The sequence below is a fragment of the Balaenoptera borealis genome, assembly GCF_965194805.1.
Source record: "Balaenoptera borealis genome assembly, chromosome: 18".
Taxonomy (NCBI): Eukaryota; Metazoa; Chordata; class Mammalia; order Artiodactyla; family Balaenopteridae; genus Balaenoptera; species Balaenoptera borealis.
Genome location: NC_138877.1, coordinates 79,047,391 through 79,066,333, shown reverse-complemented (window position 1 = coordinate 79,066,333; position 18,943 = coordinate 79,047,391). Strand labels below are relative to the sequence as shown.

The 18,943-nt window shown below is 61.6% G+C and overlaps 1 protein-coding gene across 23 annotated transcripts in view; it reads right to left on the bottom strand.

Moving 5' to 3' along the window:
• MCF2L (MCF.2 cell line derived transforming sequence like) overlaps positions 1-18,943 on the bottom strand; it is a 130,254-nt gene that overhangs the window by 19,397 nt on the left and 91,914 nt on the right. For 22 of the 23 annotated variants that reach the window (XM_082365824.1, XM_082365825.1, XM_082365814.1 and 19 more), the window contains 8 exons: positions 15,404-15,494; positions 5,680-5,799; positions 3,666-3,782; positions 3,103-3,252; positions 2,292-2,416; positions 1,862-1,976; positions 689-808; positions 13-204 (listed from right to left, as the gene is read on the bottom strand). In XM_082365824.1, the coding sequence (XP_082221950.1) occupies positions 13-204; positions 689-808; positions 1,862-1,976; positions 2,292-2,416; positions 3,103-3,252; positions 3,666-3,782; positions 5,680-5,799; positions 15,404-15,494 (1,030 nt within the window). Of the gene's footprint in view, positions 1-12; positions 205-688; positions 809-1,861; positions 1,977-2,291; positions 2,417-3,102; positions 3,253-3,665; positions 3,783-3,955; positions 5,649-5,679; positions 5,800-15,403; positions 15,495-18,943 lie in introns of those variants that run through there. The other variant, XM_082365826.1, reaches the window with a different exon arrangement.

Sequence of the window (18,943 nt, the reverse complement as noted above, 5' to 3'; positions counted from 1 at the left end):
TGGGGGGCCTACCGCCTCGAGGAGGCCGTGCAGATCCAGCGACCTGCCCAGCAGCCCCCTCCTCCGCCCGACGTCAGCTGCAAGCTGGTCGCACAGCTGGCGGAGCTCGTGGCACTTGGGGCGGATGGAGTCCACGGCGTAATGCTTCAGCCCAATGAGCCGCTCCCCCTCCAGGGACAGGGCGCGGGCCCGCTGCACGACCGCCTGTGGAGCCGCCAGAGACCAGCTCAGCCTGGTTCTTGGGGCAAAGGGGCGCCATTTCCTGCCAGGGGTCGGCAGGGGTGGGCGTGGGGGTCAGTGAGGTGGGACGGGGGTCAGTGAGGGTGGGACGGGGGTCAGTGGAGGTGGGATGGGGGTCAGTGAGGGTGGGACGGGGGTCAGTGAGGGTGGGACGGGGGTCAGCGAGGGTGGGACGGGGGTCAGCGAGGGTGGGACGCGGGTCAGCGAGGGTGGGACGGGGGTCAGCGAGGGTGGGACGGGGGTCAGTGAGGGTGGGACGCGGGTCAGTGAGGGTGGGACGGGGGTCACTGAGGGTGGGACGGGGGTCAGTGGGGCTGAGTGGGCCAGGCAGCCGCCCCTCCCCCCGCCCATGGGGCTCAGGGCAGGGAGGGGGGCTTCTGCAGGCACGGTGACACTGAGCGCAGCGTTCCCAGGCCGCCCCGCCCCTGCTGCCCACGTCCCTTCTTACACTGGACTTCTCCTCAAAGCTGGCCAGGTCCTTCAGGAGGTGCTCCACATGTGCTAGGCTGTTCCCCACATCGGTGAAGGTCGTGATCTTCTGGGCCAACACGTCCAAGGCGGCTTTGACCTGCGACGGAGTGGGGGTGAGAGACCAGGCAGGGAGAGCAGTGAGAAGAGCCACGGCTGAGAAGAAGGAGGGGGGATGCCGCAGAAACGGGGTGTGCAGGGAGGGGAGGGGGGCCCGGACCCCCTCTCAGAAGCAGGGCTAGAGGGAAACTTCCTCGATTTGACAAAGAGCATCTACGGCGATCCTACTGCCGACGTTACAGGTGTAACGTTGGTGAAGAACACCTTCCCCGTGAGACTGGAGCAAGGCAGGGACGCCCACTCGCACCACCATTATCCGAGTGGTGGAAGCTCTCTCCGGGGCAACAGGGCAAACAATTTAAAAATATAAACAAATAAAGACATACAGATCAAAAAGGAAGAAATCAAGCTATTTCTGTTTGCACGTGACCCGATCGTCTATGTGGAGTAACCCTGAAGCTCTACCAAACGACTCCCAGATGAGTTCAGCAAGGTTTCAGGAGACAAGATAAATATACAAAAACGCAGCTGCACTTCTATAGATAGCAATGAGCTCATGGACACCGAAATTAAAAATCCAACACCATCTACAACTGCTTAAGAAATGGGATATGTACACGTAAATCAAACAAAACATGTACTGAACTCGTGCAAACCACACAGCACTGGTGAAAGAAATCTAAGAAAATCTAAATAAATGGACCGACGTTCGTGCTCACTGAGTGGAGGACTTGGCACAGTAAAGGTGCTGATTCTCCCCAAATTGAGGTACGGGTTCAACACAATTCCTGACGAAGCCCCAGCAGGATTTTCTCGTAGACACAGACAAGATTATTTTAAATTTACACGGAAAGGCAAAGGAACCAGAACAGCTAAAACAACTGTGATGGCGAAGGATGAAGGGGGCGGGACAGAGTCTCTGCGACCTTCGTCTGCAATGGTTACTCGTCGCTCACGTGGTCCGAGCCAGTCCCGCGGCCCCGCGTGGCTCCGCGTGGCTGGCGAGCCGGTTCTCACCGAGTGCTGCCAGCGGCCTTCTGCAGCCGCGGTGCCGGCTGCCCGCCTACAGGCTCCCCGAGCCCCGGCCTCTCACCTCTCGGAAGTCCTGCTCGAAATGCCGGAGCTGCAGGCACTGCTCCAGTTTTTGCTGATGTTTTGCCCAGAACTCATCAAAGGCGGCCTCGGTTTCATTCAGCTGGGCCAGGAGCCTGGGAGAGGGGACGGCAGCCGTGCTGGGCCCCGGCGGCGCCAGGCGGGTGGGGCGCTCGGTCTGCCCTCCACACGGGAGGGGGCGCGTCACAGGGCTCGGAGGGCCGGGGTCTGTTTCCCCCCAGGGCCCTGCCCTTGCCCTCGACACCCTGGGACACCCTGGGTCTCTCGGAGCCGCTTGGGGCGGGTGGTTGAGCTGAGTTTGTTGTTTTAAAAGGTGGAGACGTGGCCGTTTGGGCCCATCATTGACAACCTCAGCTCAGGGCACGAGGACGCGGCGAGCGGCCGCCCTGACCCCCCGGCCCCGGCCTCACCTCTGCACGGTGCTCTGACTGTCCAGCTGGTCCTGGTTCGGGCTCTGCTCCGGGCCCCGGGCCAGCGGCTCCCGGATGCTCTCCAGGACGCTCCGCCCCTCGCCCAGCGCCAGCCTCATGTCCTCCTGTGGGAACAGCGCGCCGCCCATCACCCCAGGCCGCCGGGCCCTGGACTTGGCCCCGGGCGGTGGGCTCCGTGGCGCCCGGCCCCGCAGGGGAGTGTGAAGGTGACGACAATAAGGTGGGCACACGATGGCCTCCGCCTGTCCCCCAGACCCTCTGCTGACCGCTCAGCAGCGCCGGGGAGGCGCTCCCACCGTGACCGGGGCAGGGCTAGGGTTACGGGTCTCCCAGGCAGTGGGACCGGACAGGGTAACAGGAAACCAGACCCCCGCGTGTCTGCTCCCGCGGCCCGCCGCCGGGGGCTAAACGGGGTGAGGGCTCTCTTGGCGGGGTGGGGGGGCAGCCCCCGAGCGCCAGCAGCGGGTCACGGCCTCCACTAACTCAAAGCCCGAATCGCGCGGCTGCCTCGGGGGCACAGCCCCGATCGCGTTTCTCGGGAAGCCAGTTGTGTGCCGTGACCACCTGGTCGGGCTCAGCCGTCCGAGTCCGCCCCCTCTCCCGGGGGCACCGGGGATGCCGTCTCGTTGCCCTGATCAGCAGGGCCCGGCAGCAGGACGCAGGGCCCAACCAGAGACGCTGCTGGGAAGGGAGGTTCAGCTTCCCTGCAGGGCACCCAGCTCGGGAGCCTCCTCGGCTCCGCTCACCTGGCGCCCCCCCCCCCCCCGCGCCATCCCGCCCGCGCACGCACCTTGGCCCTGTCCTTCTTCTCCGTGTGGGCACGGAGCACGGAGCTCGTGGACTGGACGTCGTTGGGCAGCTCCGTCTCGGCAAGCTCGGTCCCGAAGGCCTGCAGCATCTGCGCTGTCTGCTTAACCCGGAGGGCGAAGCTCTCTATCGCCTGGTGGGCAGCGAAACCCCATCACAAGGCCGCTTACGCACTGCGCCCTCCGCGCCTGCAAGCTCGGCCGCAGCCCGGCCCTCTCAGGAGGACGGGCCGGGCGCCTGGCCCTCCCCCGCGCCTCAGCCTCGGCTCCTTCACAAACTCGGGCTCTGCACCCTCCTCAGACGGTGAGTGCCGAGAACCCAGCTCGTGCTTCTCCTTCTTTCTCGTCTGTCCTGAGCCCAGGAAAGCCACTCCCGACTCAGGACTCACGTCACTGCTTCGGACGACTAAGGTCCACTGAGACCACCTGCTCCTTCTTGGGGAGAAAACCCGGGTAAACGGGAAGACGTCTTTGGCACAGGAGGCACCTTACGGCAAAAGCGGCTCTGCCGGACTGACTGTGGTGACGGAGGATGCGGGGCACTCACCGTGCGGTGGCAGAGCCACCTGGAGTGGCAGTAATCCAGTGTCCCGCCCAGGTCCTCGGTCAGCTGGGACTTGTCAATGTAACCGTGTAATTCCGGGACGGAGCTCAGCATTATGACCTGGGGAGGATGAGAGCCGCCCGTAAGCAGACCGCCCCGCAGGCGCAGACGGAGGGGCCGAGGGTGGCGTGGACAGAAGGCGTCTCCCGGCTCCTCCATGGAGGGCAGGGTGCGACGCGCCCTGGGCCTCGGCTCTCCCATCCGTGAAACGGGTGTACGATGACCGGTCTCACCAGACAACAGCCGGGGGGGTCGAGCAAAGCCCTGGATGGAGCCGGGCACGCTGCCGACACCGGGCACCTGATGGGCGAGGGGGCCCTTGTGCTAACGGAGCCGCACGGACCCCGAAGCCGCGGGTCTGTCCGCATTCCTGCTGAGACCCGGGGGGGTGCGCGGGGGCGGGGCTAGGTGCCCAGCACGGCACGGCTGCCTTTGGGGAGAACAGGTGGCCCCGGAGGCTCTTCCACACGGATGAGTTTTACTTCCTATCTTGCTCTTGTCCTTTTGAGGTCATTCCATCCATGAGCTTGGATAAAAATACAGCCTTTGCTTTGCAAGCTGTCAGCTGCTGCTGCCGAGGTCCTGGGAGGCTCAGCCCACGCGCCACTCGACACCACCTCGTGTTTTATTAAACTCTGAGCTCGCTGGGGGCCGAGGGGACATCTGACACGTCCCGGGTCAACTCCATCCCGGCGTGGGGGGTTGGGGTGCCACTGAGACCCGGAGGACCGCCTGCCCCGCCGTCGGGGGCCCATGTGAGGCCCCCCGACTGAGGCATAGCCTTCACTTAAGAACAGGCTACGACGTCAGTTCTCAGCGGAGGTATCTGGTCTCTCTTTGCCGTCCGGCAAGGCCGTTCCCCCAGATCAGCCTGATTCACGCCAACAGGACCAGGGACGGGTCGGTCCACTATCCAAGGACCTAACGCTCTTCCCCCGTGATTTCCATCTGCTTCGTGTCTACTGAATCACGACAGAAAAGGCGAGAACGCACCGCCCCTCTTAGCGTTTTCTACTTAGCACCGAGGTCAGCACAGGCAGCAGACACTGACGTGGACACACTGTAGCAGCAGCCTTCCCCAGATGATGCTTCTCTAATTCTAAACAATGATCCAAATGGGCCGGGGAACAGCAGATGCTGCCGATGAATTCTGGGAAACCGTGTTTTGAGAACTCAGGGCTCAGCCCCACGGGGCCATGTGCAGGGCGACCTCCGCACTTAGGGTGGGACCCCAGCCTTGTTTCCTCTGACCCGGGGTCTCTTGTTAGCGAGGGTCACTCGCCAAATATGGGCAAATGCCACCGCCTCACAGGGTCCCTGAGACGTTGGTGCCCGGGAGATGGCTCTGCGGAGGGAGGGCCGGGCTGCGGCCCGGGAAGCACAGACCCCTGCCCCCAGCGTCAGAAACCAAGGCTTTTGATGCTACAAAAACGGGTGCACCCCCTTCCCCTCAAACCCTGGAGCCCGAGGTCTAGGGCCGCTGAGTGTGGCCTGCACACCTGGCCCCGGCTGGCAAAGCACCCTCTGTCCTGAGCACGGAGAGCAGGGGACAACCTCGGGGACGGTGACCCACACCGGGATTCTCAGATTCCAAGAGAAACCTGGCTGGTCTTGCTGGAGAGGTTATAAGGTGCTGGGGGTGGGCTCTGTCCTCTTGGTAACGGGCACGTTGCTGGGCAACCCCTTCCAACGTTGCTCTGGGTACCTGGCTCAACGTGGGCCGGCCTCCCTGGGGGAACGCAGGCTTCCTGGGTGCACAGCTTCTAAGGGATCCCCGCAAACTTTGCCTTTTAAAGGACGACTGGCAGATGCCAGGGGCTGCCCTGTGCCGGCCGGAGTGAGAAGGTGAGACAGGGGTCCCTCTGCGGCTGGGGGTCGCTCACACCCACTTCCCTGGCCCCCTCTCCCCCGTCCCCAGGTGGGGCCGGGCCGCTCCTCACAGGAGGTGGGCACTTACCGGTACCTTCATCTTAAAGTCATCTCTGTTGAACCTGAAGGCGAGGTCAGAGAGCGTCCTTTGGAAAAATCCCGTTGGGCGCAGGACAAGGACGAGCTGGAGGTTTGCTGGGAAGGACGCCTGCAGGGGACAGAGGGCTGCGGCTCTGCCTGTGGGCAGCACAGCTGCAAGCCGGGTCCCCACACCCGCAGCGGCCCGCGGTCCCAACGGGGAGGACCGGCCCACCGGAGCGGGTGTTCCCAACACGCCAACGTCAGACTAAAGTGGAAATGGTTACAGACACTGCACTGTTAGAGCAATACCATTTCTTACAGAAAAGGAAAGAAGTCACACTGCTTGGTACAACTGTGTTATGCTGCTTATAAACTTCAAGATCAAAAGCTTTGACCTTTTGGGGAGCTTGTAATAACCTATAATGGAAGAGAATGTAAAAGAAGAAGATAGATATTTATGTATATGTATAATTGAATCACTTTGCTGTACATCTGAAACTAACACAACATTGTAAATCAACTATATTTCAATAAAAATTAAAAAAATAAAATAAAAAATAAACTGTACAAAAACAAGCTTTGACCTTTTGTTAAGGCTGAGTTGGTGCCCCCAGGTTCTTATTTTGAAGTCCACGTCCCCAGTGGCTCAGAATGTCTTTAGGGTCTTCACAGAGGTGACCGAGTTAAGATGAGGTCATCAGGGCAGGCCCATGACCTGACATGACTGTGTCCTTATAAATACAAAGGGGACATTTGGGCATAGAGACCCACGGGGACACCGTGTGAGGATGGATGTAGAGACAGGGGCTACCACGGCTGAGGGTGTCCAGAGGCCACCAGCTGCTGGGGGAGCACAGAGAGACACCCCTCCACAGCCGCAGAGGGACCAGCCTGCCGACACCGTGATCTCAGACTTCTGCCTGCAGACGGGGGGGGACAGGAGATTCCTGTCGTTTGAGCCCCTCTGTGGTCTATGGTATCTGTTATGACGGCCCCAGGAAACTAAGACACTTGTGCAGTAAAGACAAAGCCACACACACACACGTATCACCTAAAGCAGAGCTAAAGATAAGCTTACACCCAGGCGCACACCCATAGATACGGTCTTGTGAGCAGATTCGCACATTCACGTAAGCTCTGCGTACGAGGTGCCCGACCTCGGACAAGTTAACCTCTGTGCCTCGGTCTCCCCGTCTGCTAATAGGGATAACAAAGCGCCTTCCTCACCGCACGGTCCTGGAGGCCGAGCTCCCTGCCGCCGGGCGGCGTTCAGAGCCCTGCTCCCGGCTGAAGCCGAGACAGCGGCACTGTCCGCCCAGGGCCCTGGGGCCGCATCCGGTGGCCTCGGTCTGAGAACCGGTCCCTCAAGTGAGAGAAAAAGGAGGAGAAAGAGAGGCCGCCGGGACGGGGCGCTCTGGCTCAGGGCTCCCCGGCCAGGCGGGACGGGCAGTGTCACTCCGGGGCACAGACACGAGCCTGCGCCCCCCGGCTCCTCTCCTGCCGGCGGCCCTGGCCTGACGCTGCCCAGCGGCTCCCCACAGAGGTGCTGTGACCCTCTCGAGATGTCAGGTGACCACGACAGCCCCCCCCCCAGAACATCCAGAGAAGCCCCTGCCTTGCCGCGAACAAACCCAGAGTCCTGGCCACGCCCGGGGCGCCCCCTCCCTGACCCCGCAGCCGCCCAGCGTGGTCCGCACGCCTTCCCCAGCCTCCCCACCTGGACACCTGCCTGGTGCGCTCGTGGGTCAGGGAGGCCCCGGGAGCCGGGCCCCGCGTCTGAGGATTCCGCTGTCCTGTCCCCGAGCCGGACACAGCGAGGCCATGGCCCCGCGGCCCCAGGGCCCGCCCTCCCACCATGTCCAGGTGGCCACCCTGAATCCCAGCAGCGAGCGCTCAGCCTCCGTGTCTGCCCAGGGGCCCTGCCCCATCGTCCTCTGTCTCCAAACACGACTCACATCTTCAGGCTGGATCGCGCCATCCCGTTCCTGTGGCCGATGCACGTCCGCTCCCGGTCTCCCTCCCGCCCTCCCGCCCGGGCCGCCACGCGCCTCATCGCCAGCCACTCTCAGCAGGCCGCGGTGGGGTCCTGGCCCTTCACGGAACCCGACCTCAACCCGCTCTATTGGATCTTTACCCCGCGAGTCAACCACAGGCCCCCAGACGTCTGCTCAGGTGTGCTCTGCCCCAGCGCGCGGCCGCCTGCAAGCGGAGCTTTCCGGCACCTCCACCCCACCTCCTGGCCTCCCCTGCGCTCGTCAGCCTCTCTGCACACCAGGACACAGCGCTGGTCACCACTGTGACTCCGCACCCTGTCCCAGCCTGGCCGCACCTGACCTACACCTGCCGGCCCCTCCGTCACCTGCCGCCCCTCCCCCCTGCGCCCCTCCGTCACCTGCCGCCCCTCCCCCCTGCGCCCCTCCGTCACCTGCCGCCCCTCCCCCCGCGCCCCTCCGTCACCTGCCGCCCCTCCCCCCTGCGCCCCACCGTCACCTGCCGCCCCTCCCCCCGCGCCCCTCCGTCACCTGCCGCCCCTCCCCCCTGCGCCCCTCCGTCACCTGCCGCCCCTCCCCCCTGCGCCCCTCCGTCACCTGCCGCCCCTCCCCCCTGCGCCCCTCCGTCACCTGCCGCCCCTCCCGCCTGCACCCCTCCACCCTGTGCCCCTCTCCCCTGCGCCCCTCCACTCTGCGCCCCTCCGTCACCTGCCTCCCCTCCCCCCTGCGCCCCTCCGTCACCTGCCGCCCCTCCCCCCTGCGCCCCTCCGTCACCTGCCGCCCCTCCCGCCTGCACCCCTCCACCCTGTGCCCCTCTCCCCTGCGCCCCTCCACTCTGCGCCCCTCCGTCACCTGCCTCCCCTCCCCCCGCGCCCCTCCGTCACCTGCCGCCCCTCCCCCCTGCAGCCCCAGCACGCCTGCCCCACAGTCCCTAACGTGTCCGGGTGTCGCCGTCACAGCCCTGGAGAGCAGGACTCCGTGTCCCCCGTGCCAGCACCCGAGCAGGTGCCCGCTGAGTGCTGTGGACAGAGACGAGAAGTTGGGCAGCCCGACGGGGGGCCTCTGGGTCCCCATCAGCAAGAGGGCCGTGTAGACCCCACCACCAGGCGTGAGACCGGCCTCCACTACTTCAGGAAAACCGCCTTCAGCATCTCTTTCTGGAGGCGACACCGAGTCACACTTCTCTAGCCTTGAGCCCAGTTTTATTGCCCTGATTCGCACCTCACAGCTGGTGTGGTCTGAGCTTACAAGGTAACACGAGCCCTTGTCCTTCACTGAGGTCCACTCAGGGCAGGTGGCCAGGAAACCCAGGGTGGGGGACTTGCCCACCCCATCGCGGGAGGAGGAGCACCAACCGTGCTCACCGTCCCCGGGGGGGGGGCCGTCAACGTGGAGAAGATTGTCCCCTTCTTGTCCTCTGCTTCAGTCTTTCCGTGTCTCTAAATGACTGAGTCTTTATATTGAGGAGAGTAACTGTGAGATCCTAGCCCAGTGGGAGCACTTCAATGAGACACACACAACTATAAATTAAGTCATAATTTATAGCTGCAAATTAATTTTCTCCCCCTTGGAGTCAAATATCTGTATGAAAAGCTCAAGGAAATTCCAAAACAAAAACTTTATTTTAAAAATAGAGTAACTATGGGATTTCCCTGGTGGCACAGTGGTTAAGAATCCTCCTGCTGATGCAGGGGACATGGGTTCGAGCCCTGGTCCGGGAAGATCCCACATGCCACGGAGAAACTAAGCCCATGCACCCCAACTACTGAGTCTGCGCTCTAGAGCCCACGCACTGCAACTACCGAGCCCACATGCTGCAAATACTGAAGCCCGCGCGCCTAGAGCCCGTGCTCTGCAACAAGAGAAGCCACCGCAATGAGAAGTCCGCGCACTGCAACGAAGAGTAGCCCCCGCTCGCCACAACTAGAGAAAGCCTGCGCGCAGCAACAAAGACCCAACGTGGCCAAAAATAAATAAATAAATAAATAAATAAATAAATAAAATAAAAATAGAGTAACTATATGAAAGATTTGGGATGAAGGCTATAAAATAACATCTTTTTGTAACTTACTCAATAATCAAGTGATTATGATAGTTTCTATGTAACCTGAAAGTAACAGTGTTTCTTTTCTGAGGCTGACCTTCATTGGCTGAGGAACAGACAGATGGTGCAAGGACCATTAAAATGTAATCTGGAGACAGAAAAAGAGGCTGGTTTCTGAATTAATATCCTAAGAGCCTTATACAATGCAAAGACATCACCTACATTTACGAAACAGCTAACTGCAGTGGAACGCAGTAGAAGCTCTGTGGAATCCCGGTGCCTCAGGGAACGGGGTTTGAAAACCCTCCCCAAGTGCATGTTACTTTCTTAAGTTTTGCTCAAAGTCACATTTACCCAGCCTGACTATACATTTGATTTCAAACAGAGCAGCCGAAGTCTGACCAAAATAATATTTGTCTGATAGCAGCCAAAAAACACAAGTTTGTGTGATGAATATAAACTTGAAACTTGGTGTCTCAGTGCCAACAGATGAGAACCCTGGGGTCTGAATCAGAGAGGCTGACGTGAGGAGAGGCCTCCCCTCGCTCCCAGTGTGGCTCCCAGGCAGGTTGGGTGTGAGCACTGGGGATGGGGCCGTCTAAGATCCCCCCACCCCCGCGTGGACAGTGTGGGGACCGCCATACACACCGTTACGGGGTGTGAGCACTGGGGATGGGGCCGTCTAAGACCCCCCACCCCCGCGTGGACAGTGTGGGGACCGCCATACACACTGTTACGGGGTGTGAGCACTGGGGATGGGGCCGTCTAAGACCCCCCCACCCCCGCGTGGACAGTGTGGGGACCGCCATACACACCATTACGGGGTGTGAGCACTGGGGATGGGGCCGTCTAAGACCTCCCCACCCCCTCGTGGACAGTGTGGAGACCGCCATACACACCGTTACGGGGTGTGAGCACTGGGGATGGGGCCGTCTAAGACCCCCCCACCCCCGCGTGGACAGTGTGGGGACTGCCATACACACCGTTACGGGGTGTGAGCACTGGGGATGGGGCCGTCTAAGACCCCCCCCACCTCCGCATGGACAGTGTGGAGACCGTCATACACACCGTTACGGAAAAGACAGTTAAGAACTTGGTAGGAAGGGCGTCTCTTTGGTCGGGGGACAATCATTAGACCAAATACTCTCCACGTTAGGGGAGCTGTCCTCCCGCGGAACATTCTGTGTGGACCTGCACTGCCCACCGGCCTGGACTCGGACCCCCAGCCGTCGACCCCATCAGTAGGCGGCCTCGGCCCTCTGAAGCCCGGTCTCCACCTGCAGCACAGGTGAGTTTAAGGGAAGCTGCATGAAGGCCTCTCCACGCACAGCCCAGGGCTGGAGGTGCCCTGTCCCCTCCACAGAGCAGCTCTGCTGAGCTACTTGTTCTAGAAGCCGCAGCTCTTCAAGAATCAACGCTGGCCTCCCAGGGGGCCAGTCCGTGCGTTATCCCCAGCCAGAGTGGTGCTATGACCCGACCCCCTCGGTGACCTGTGTTCCACCCCCTGCACCCCAGGCCCCGCGGAAGGAGCCGTGCCCTGGCCCCCCGCCTTCCCGTCTGTGTTCCGAGGGGCGGATCACCACCCCTCTGCCCGGACAAGGCCTCCTTCCCCTCCCAGCTCTCGGCAGGGTCACCTCAGCCGGGAAGCCCTCCTGGAGCTTTGCTCTGCTCCCGTCTTCCCTCCGCTAGGTGCTCACCAAGCTGTGCTTAGACCTCTAGTAACTAGCACACAGTAGGAATTCACCAGCGCTGTTTAGGACAATATTATTTTGCTACATTTGGAATATGTACTGGATGGCCTAAACATCCTGGTGCTTCAGACACTTCATCTTGTACCTTTTCTGCACATAGAAGGCATAGGCTTCACAGGCAAAAACTGGAGCTCTGCCCCACGCAGACTAGAAACTGCTCTCGCTGTGATTTCCTTCAAGGTGTGCTCTAGGGTACGGACTCAGCTGAGTCAGCCCGGCTCCAAACACAGATCAGCACCCTCTGCTGCAACGTCCCCAGCTGCCCCCCAACTCCTCCACAAACTCCTGTAGTTTAGAAAAAGGGGGTTCAATTTTAAATGGAATCCCAGAAGAGTACACATGGTATTTTATGAAAGACACATCCATCTGAGGATGGTCCAAACCTTGACCCAACTCTTGGACAGAGAGCAATGTTCAAACTCTCAGCTTTGGGTCTCATCCGTGGGTCTCATCTGTGGGTCGTGACCGTGAACCGTGACAGGTAGACACGCACATCGAACTGACGCCCGGTGAGCGGCCGCGGGCTCTGCTCTTGATGCGGACACAGCAAGTCTGATTCTAGCGACACTGGACTTGGGACCCTCCAATGTCTTATTTTTCTATTCCAAGCTGAGGTAGAGGCATCCAAAGAAAGGAAAAAGAACACCCCAAAGTACAGAAAACTCAGCTCACGAGACAGCACACACGGCGGCTTAAAATAGCCCCAAATTTCAGCGCATTACGTAAGCGCCCGGGCTCACTCGGGCGGCCAGGCATGTTTGGATCAAGCCTCTCTGCCTGCGGCCCGGGGCCGCGGTGGAATCGTTCGGGCTGGGCCGGTGCCGACAGATGTCCCCTCCTCAAGGGCTCTGGCCCAGCTGAAGCCAGGTGGTCTTCTCCCCCAGGCTCCCCTGGATGAAAGCAAAGGCGGGCGAGGCTGGCGGCCCAGGTCCACAGCAGGGGATGGCATCGTGGGCCAGCTCTGCCCCCTCCCGCCCCCCTGCACGGGGACAAGGTGCCAGCTCTGTCCCCACCACGGAGCCGGGGTGCAGATCGGACCCCACACCTAGCTCAGAGGGGCACACGGTGCAGAAGCGGCAAGGCCGGGCTCGCGGTGTCCCCGCCCCCTGTGTCCTCCCTGCCCCGTCTCCGGGGCCCCTGTGTGTGTGTCCGGCATCTGGTCACAATGTCGGCCATCTGCACTCCACCAGTCTACACATTTCTTGCTATGCTCCCCTGTCCCCAGCACTTCCTACCGTGCCAGGCACACATTAAGGTCTCAATCAATGTGTTGAATATATAAATAGAACTTTTGGCATTAATACGATCAGTGAATTCTTGTAACAAAAACCACTGGAGCTCAAAGAGAATTTTTGACAATTCTGCTGAAAAGTGCTAACTTCTGGGCAGTTCCAAGGCAGTACTGGGGAACCCTAAGGCTTATAGGAGAAAAATTTATATTTTTATTGTATAAGAATCAGTGCAAACGTGAAAACTCTAACTTTCCAGTTATGATTTTCACAAAGTTTCGAAGATGAGCCAGCTCTCTTCAGAAATTCATCTCATTATAAACTGGATGCAGGGCTTCCCCGGTGGTGCAGCGGTTAAGGACCCGCCTGCCAATGCAGGGGACGCGCGTTCGGGCCCTGGCCCGGGAAGGTCCCGTATACCGCGGAGTAACTAAGCCCGCGTGCCACAACTACTGAGCCCGTGTGCCACAACTACTGAAGCCCGTGCGCCTAGAGCCCGTGCTCTGCAATAAGAGAAGCCACCGCAGTGAGAAGCCCATGCACTGCTACGAAGAGTAGCCCCCGCTCGCCTCAACTAGAGAAAGCCCGTGCACGGCAACAAAGACCCAACGCAGCCAAAAAAAAAAAAAAAAAAACTGGATGAAGAGTAAAACCATGTTTATACTCGGCCACGGGAGAGCCTGACCCTACAACAGGTCTACCCTGGGCCACTGGTGATCTCGATGATTACTCAGGTTTTAAAAATAATGTATCTGTTTCTTAGAAAACAATACTGCGTTTGGAGAATCTCTTATTATCTGACCAGGAGTGGCTGGCTGATCAGCTCGAGAGATATACACAGCGCTCCTGTCTCGCCCGGGCCCGGGCTGGGTGCCGGCCACACAAAGGCGGACAGGGCTGGCCATGGCCTCGAGGGACCACGGCGTGCAAACAGAGAATGAGGGTACCCTCCCAGGAAGGGAGGCCAGGCAGGGACTGAGTGCAGCCCTGCTCCAGGGTTGGGCGGGGATGCCGCTAGGGGCGGGTATGGAGGGATGAGTGGCAGACACCCTGGCTCTGGGTGAGGGCCCCCTGGGGTGTGGCGTGTGGCAAGGCCTGGACCCCACGGGGATGCCCGTGACCATCACGGCAAAGCGGCTGACTCAGACGCCCGTGCACACCACGACATGCCTGAGCGGTGGTTCAAACCACTGACAGATAAACGCAAAAGAACTGGGCGGATTACTGGACTCGAAAATGTTGCTATTCTAAGTGTTACCTTTTAAAACAGCAACACACTTGACTGGAAACTTCTTGGCAACCAGCTCAGGACTAATTTACTGAGTTATTGGTTCAAGAAAAATGTGTTGTTAAGTCCTTTGTGCATCTGACCCAAGTGGCTTTTACTATTTAATCCTTAATTTGGGCTGTCAGGTGACATCATGCGCAAATTTATTTTAAAATTTAAAATAACGAAATGGACATGCTGGCTGTTGGTGGCACATCAAAGTCCTCTGTGAGTTTCTAAGGATTTAAAAACAAAGGAAAGCCCACGATGAAACATTTATATACTATGTGAACACGCTTCTTTTGAAGCGTCCTGAAGTGTTTTGATTTGCTGCAGACAAACGGTGACGTAGAGCGTGTGTGCCTGGCAGGGAGCAGGAGCAGGGCGGTGAGGGAGCCGCTTTGTCAGGAGGACGAAGCGGGGACCGGGCAGCCCCGGGACGGGTTTGCACAGGACCCTGTCGGTCGTGAGCATCGGGGCAGACACGGAGCCTGAAGCGTCGTTCAGAGGAAGTAAGGAGGCAGCCGGGAGGAGGGATCAGTCCTCCCTCCCCAGCCAGGCCCCAGCACGGCATCAGCCCCTCGGAGGCCAGGACGAGACCCAGAACAAGAGCCCGGGGGACCGTCACCCCACCGGGGGTCGGGAGCAGCAGCGCGTCGAGCCCACAGGCGCTCGGGGCCACTCTGCCTGCAGACCAACACACTTTCCGGGCCTCTGGCTGTGGGGAGGCAAGGGCGGGGGAAACTCAGCTGGGGAGAAGCGCTCCGCACCCAGCTCGGGAGCAGGGGCGAAGCCCCCGCCGAAGATAAGAGTGGGGGCTTTCTGCTGACTTCAGCTTCCCTCTTCAGCTGTTCCCGCGGCTAAACACAGCACAGCAGCACCGCAGACCAGCGGCTCTTCCGCCGGCAGTCTGCGGACCAGGAGGGTCTCCACGTGGCCATGAGGGCCACCAAGGACGGCTACTAGTCTGACTTAGTTGTAAGACTAAAGAAGAGACAGCCCGTTTAGAAAGGGAAAGTCACATAGGAAAAGCTGTTCAATATAATCCCAAACGTGTAGCCTGAAGGTTCCCGTGACACTCATCCCCCCTCAAGAATGAGTGCACGGTGCGCCCTGAGCAGCTCACATACTCAACGTCAGAAACAAACCAGCTGGTGAAATTGTTTTCAAATTATAACACAGCCCCTGAGCGTTAACCCACTTGAGAACACACAGGCATGCACACACACGTGCACAGGCATGCACACACGTGCACACACATGTGCGCTAGCAGCTCGAGGAACCCAGGGAGGTGTGGGCTGGCCCTGCCCCAGGCCCCAGGCTAGTGCTCCGAGCTGGCGCCCCACCGAGCAGCACAGGCCAGAACCCAAAGCACCAGCAGGCAGGAAAGGCCGCGTCACCCGCCCAGGAGGAGGGGGTGGGGGTCACGGGCGCGGTACTGACACTTACCGCTATTCTCAGGATGGACGCCTTGACCGAGGTCCATTTGTCCTGCCTGCGGTCTATGACCAGGATGAACCCGATGCCAGCATCCTGCAGGCTGAAAGGAGGAGAGAGCCGCGCTCAGTGTGCCGCTGGAGGACGGGCCTTCCCTGCCGTCCATCTCTGGGAAGAGCTCGGGGCAAACCGGCTCCGAGGGTCTCCTGTGACCCGCACGCTGCTCCACACTGCAAGGGGCGCCGCGTGCCAGGAAAGCATCGAGCCACCTGCAGGGCTTCCCTGAGCTCGCGGGCGCCTTCCAGGGCTCGCTCTGACCCGAGACGGACGGACAGACTCTGTGTTGTTCATTCCCCAGCCTGACGCCAACCAGCTCACGGCACAGAGAGGCAGGCAGGGCCCATGCTTCCTGGAGCCCAGCTGCTCCAGTCAGAGCTGGTCATCTTCCCTTCCAAGTGGGCCAGCCGGCCCAGCCCTTCACAGTGAGCCTATGACCCACACGTCACGCTCGTCCCAGCATCTGGGGTCCCCGAGTTCATCCACGACACAAAATCGCTCTTGAAGGCACGGCCACAGCTCGGGGAGAAAACCCGCGAGGCGCCCGGAGGTGCACGAGCGCCCGCTGGGGACGGGAGACGAGACGAGGCTTCTCGCGGCAGCGGCATCTGTGAGAAAGACGCTGAGCGCCCGGTAACGGCAGCCCCATCCCCACTCGGCCTGCCGCGGCGTCTGAGTCACTGCGGAGACCAGGAGGCTTCTCCCCTTGGACAAGCCCGCCGCTGTGAGCCAACTGCGGGGCGGCAGTGCCCACGCCAGCCAAGCCGCGCGGAAGGGATGAGAAAGCAGGCCGAGGCTCTGACCGGAATGGCTAATTTCCAAGTCTCTGAACACGCCAACGGTTTAAATGGAAACCAGAAACACACGGGGCACATATAAATTATGCGGCTGGCGGCGGTGCTCTGCCTGCTGGGAAGGTCATGTAACAAAAGTCGGAGCTGAAGCAGCCCAAACGCTCCGTCTCAGAGCAGCACCGGTGACGGAGACACACAGGGTCACGCCTGTGCGTGCGCCCCGCTGACTGTGTGTCAGCACGCCTGAGAGTGAAAGGCTCCACCTGTTCAGGGTCACCTGGTCCAGAGACAGCACAGGACTTCCGGGCAAAAGCACAAGTAGATGTCAGCTTTGCCTTCTGCTGCTGACGTCAGAGTGCGCACAGCCAGGTCGATGATGGTCTCGCGGCCGACACGGCGCCCCCGACAGAATTGTCTTCTAATCGGGCTCAGCTCTCACGGAGGGAAGTTTTATTTTGTTTACCACTCGGGCTTAAGTGCCAGGTACCCGGGATCACAGCCGCCTTGCCCCGCACCCCCCATGCCGGGCAGCAGGGGCTCCACACGGACGGCGGCCCCAGGGCCTGATCTGGGCGGGCAGGGCAGTCGAAGCTGAGACGGCCCCGAAGCCTGGTGCCGGCTCTGGCCTGGGCGGTCAGGAGCCTGGGGCTCCTCGGTGTCACGGGCACACGCTTTCCTCTGGGCAGCCCCAGGCGGGCTTCTGAGCCCTCCCAGCCTTGGCCATGGGACCCGGGGCTCAGCCGCGGCCCCGGCCCGGCGCGAGAGGGCAGCGCATCGGGCGGCCGCGTGGGCCCCGCCCCGTCCACTCGCTGGTGCTCCGCTGAGACTGCCCCTCTCGGCGGCCCCTCCCCTGGGGGGACAAGCCCCACGCGGTCCCCTGACGACACCAACCACAGCCGCTTCTCCACAGGCTGTGTCTGCACGCCTCCCCACCCTCCCTCCGTCTCACAGGGGAGCTGCCCTGTGGTCCGCGCTCGGGCCCAGCCGCCTGGCTCTCACTCTTCCTAAAGTGGAAGAGACTCGCTTCCCCTGAGCAGGCGGCCACCCTGCCAGGCACGGGCCCCGCCGGCACAGGGGGCTGAGACGCGCTCCCGGACCACCGCCCGTGGGGGGCTACCGAGAGGAGCACGGCCCAGGGGCGGGCGCCACGCGCGGGGGACACGGGCCTGGCACCACAAGCCAGGAGCCACCTGGACGGGCCACTCAGCCGAGAAGCAAAAGTGGGACCCGAACCGCGTCCACCTCCGGGGCTGCCGCGAGAGCAAAGCCTGACGATGGCGGCAAGCCCGCCACGCGCTCTATCCAGCGGCGGCGGCTGTGCGGCCGTCTCCCTTCCCCCGAGACACAGCTCGGGCGCTTGGGCACCAGGAGCGCGGCCCGGCTCTCCGTCACCCCGTGACTCCACAACAGGCCTCAGGGTGTCAGCTGTGGTTCTGGGCCCGGAACGTTCTCCCGTGGCCCCTGCGCTGACCCCGCTGCCCTCGGCGGCCTGTCACGCTCACGCACGAGCAGGGCCGGTGGCCTGGCCACTCCCGGAGCACGCGGCCCAGGGCCTCGCGCCCCACCGCCCACGTCACTTCACGTCCCCCTGCCACCCCCCACCCCCGTCCCTTGGGGTCTTTAACTCGCTCTGCGCATTTGAAAGCCTTACGGTAAAAAGTCTGCGACGTCAAAGCCTCTGTCACGACCTCAGCGGGCAGCGCTGACAGCAAACGCGATGAGGAGGCAAAGGCGCCAGCGACACAAAGAGAATTTCAAGAGAAATGCGAGGAACTCACCGGCTCCACAAAACCGTGTCCCGGAAGCCGGGTTTCCCAGCGAGGCAGCGGGCGGGCCGGCAGCTCCCGGCTCCCGGCGTATGAAAACACTCAGGCCCGGGCTCTGCGGTCATCCGCCTGCGGCCCCGCAGGCGCCCAGTGGGCGACGGAAGGTGTGGCCGAGGCCCCGCCTGGGTCCCCCCCACCCCCTGCAGGCACTGCACTGAAGCCTGGGGCTATTCTTCCTTCACTCCTCACAGTGAGCCAGAGGCACAGAGAGGCTAAGTCGTCCGCCCGGAGTCACACAGCTGGGGAGCACAGACCCCCCAGGCCGAGTCCACCCTGCGGGATAAAGCCGCCCTCCCTCCCGCCCACCCCTGGGCTGCCTCCTGTGTGGGGCCAGGCAGGGCCCCTCCTCCGCAGGGGACCCGGCCCCCGAGGCTGACGGTGATGACACCCGTGCACCAGCACCTGGCTCGGGGCCACCAGAGCTCTCCTCCCTGCCCCTCTCCTGTCTCTGACCACGTTTCGGGAACGCTGGCTCAGAGGCACACAGGCCTAACAGAAGGCACCTTATGTAAGGACGTAGGGACCCTCCAAGGCCCCCTCTGCCCACATGACTGCAGCCCCAGAGCAAGGCCGTGTGACCCGCCCAGCCCCCAGGAGCCAGGGCTCAGCGCCCCGGGGGCCCGTCACTCCACCCTCCACCGCGCTAAGGAGGGTCCCGTCGGCCCGTCTCCCACGTCCGTGACCTCACACGCCCAGGGGAGAGGGCGGGTGGTTGACGCTCAGATTGCGCACGAGGCCGGCGCCCAGGGTCCCTCGTGCGCCAGGCCTCGGGGTGACTGCGCGGAGGGTGGTGGCAGTGGGGGAGGCTGGAGCAAGTAATCCAGAAACTGCAGCCACGCGGCCAAGCCCCCGGGGCCCCGGACACATGCGGCCCT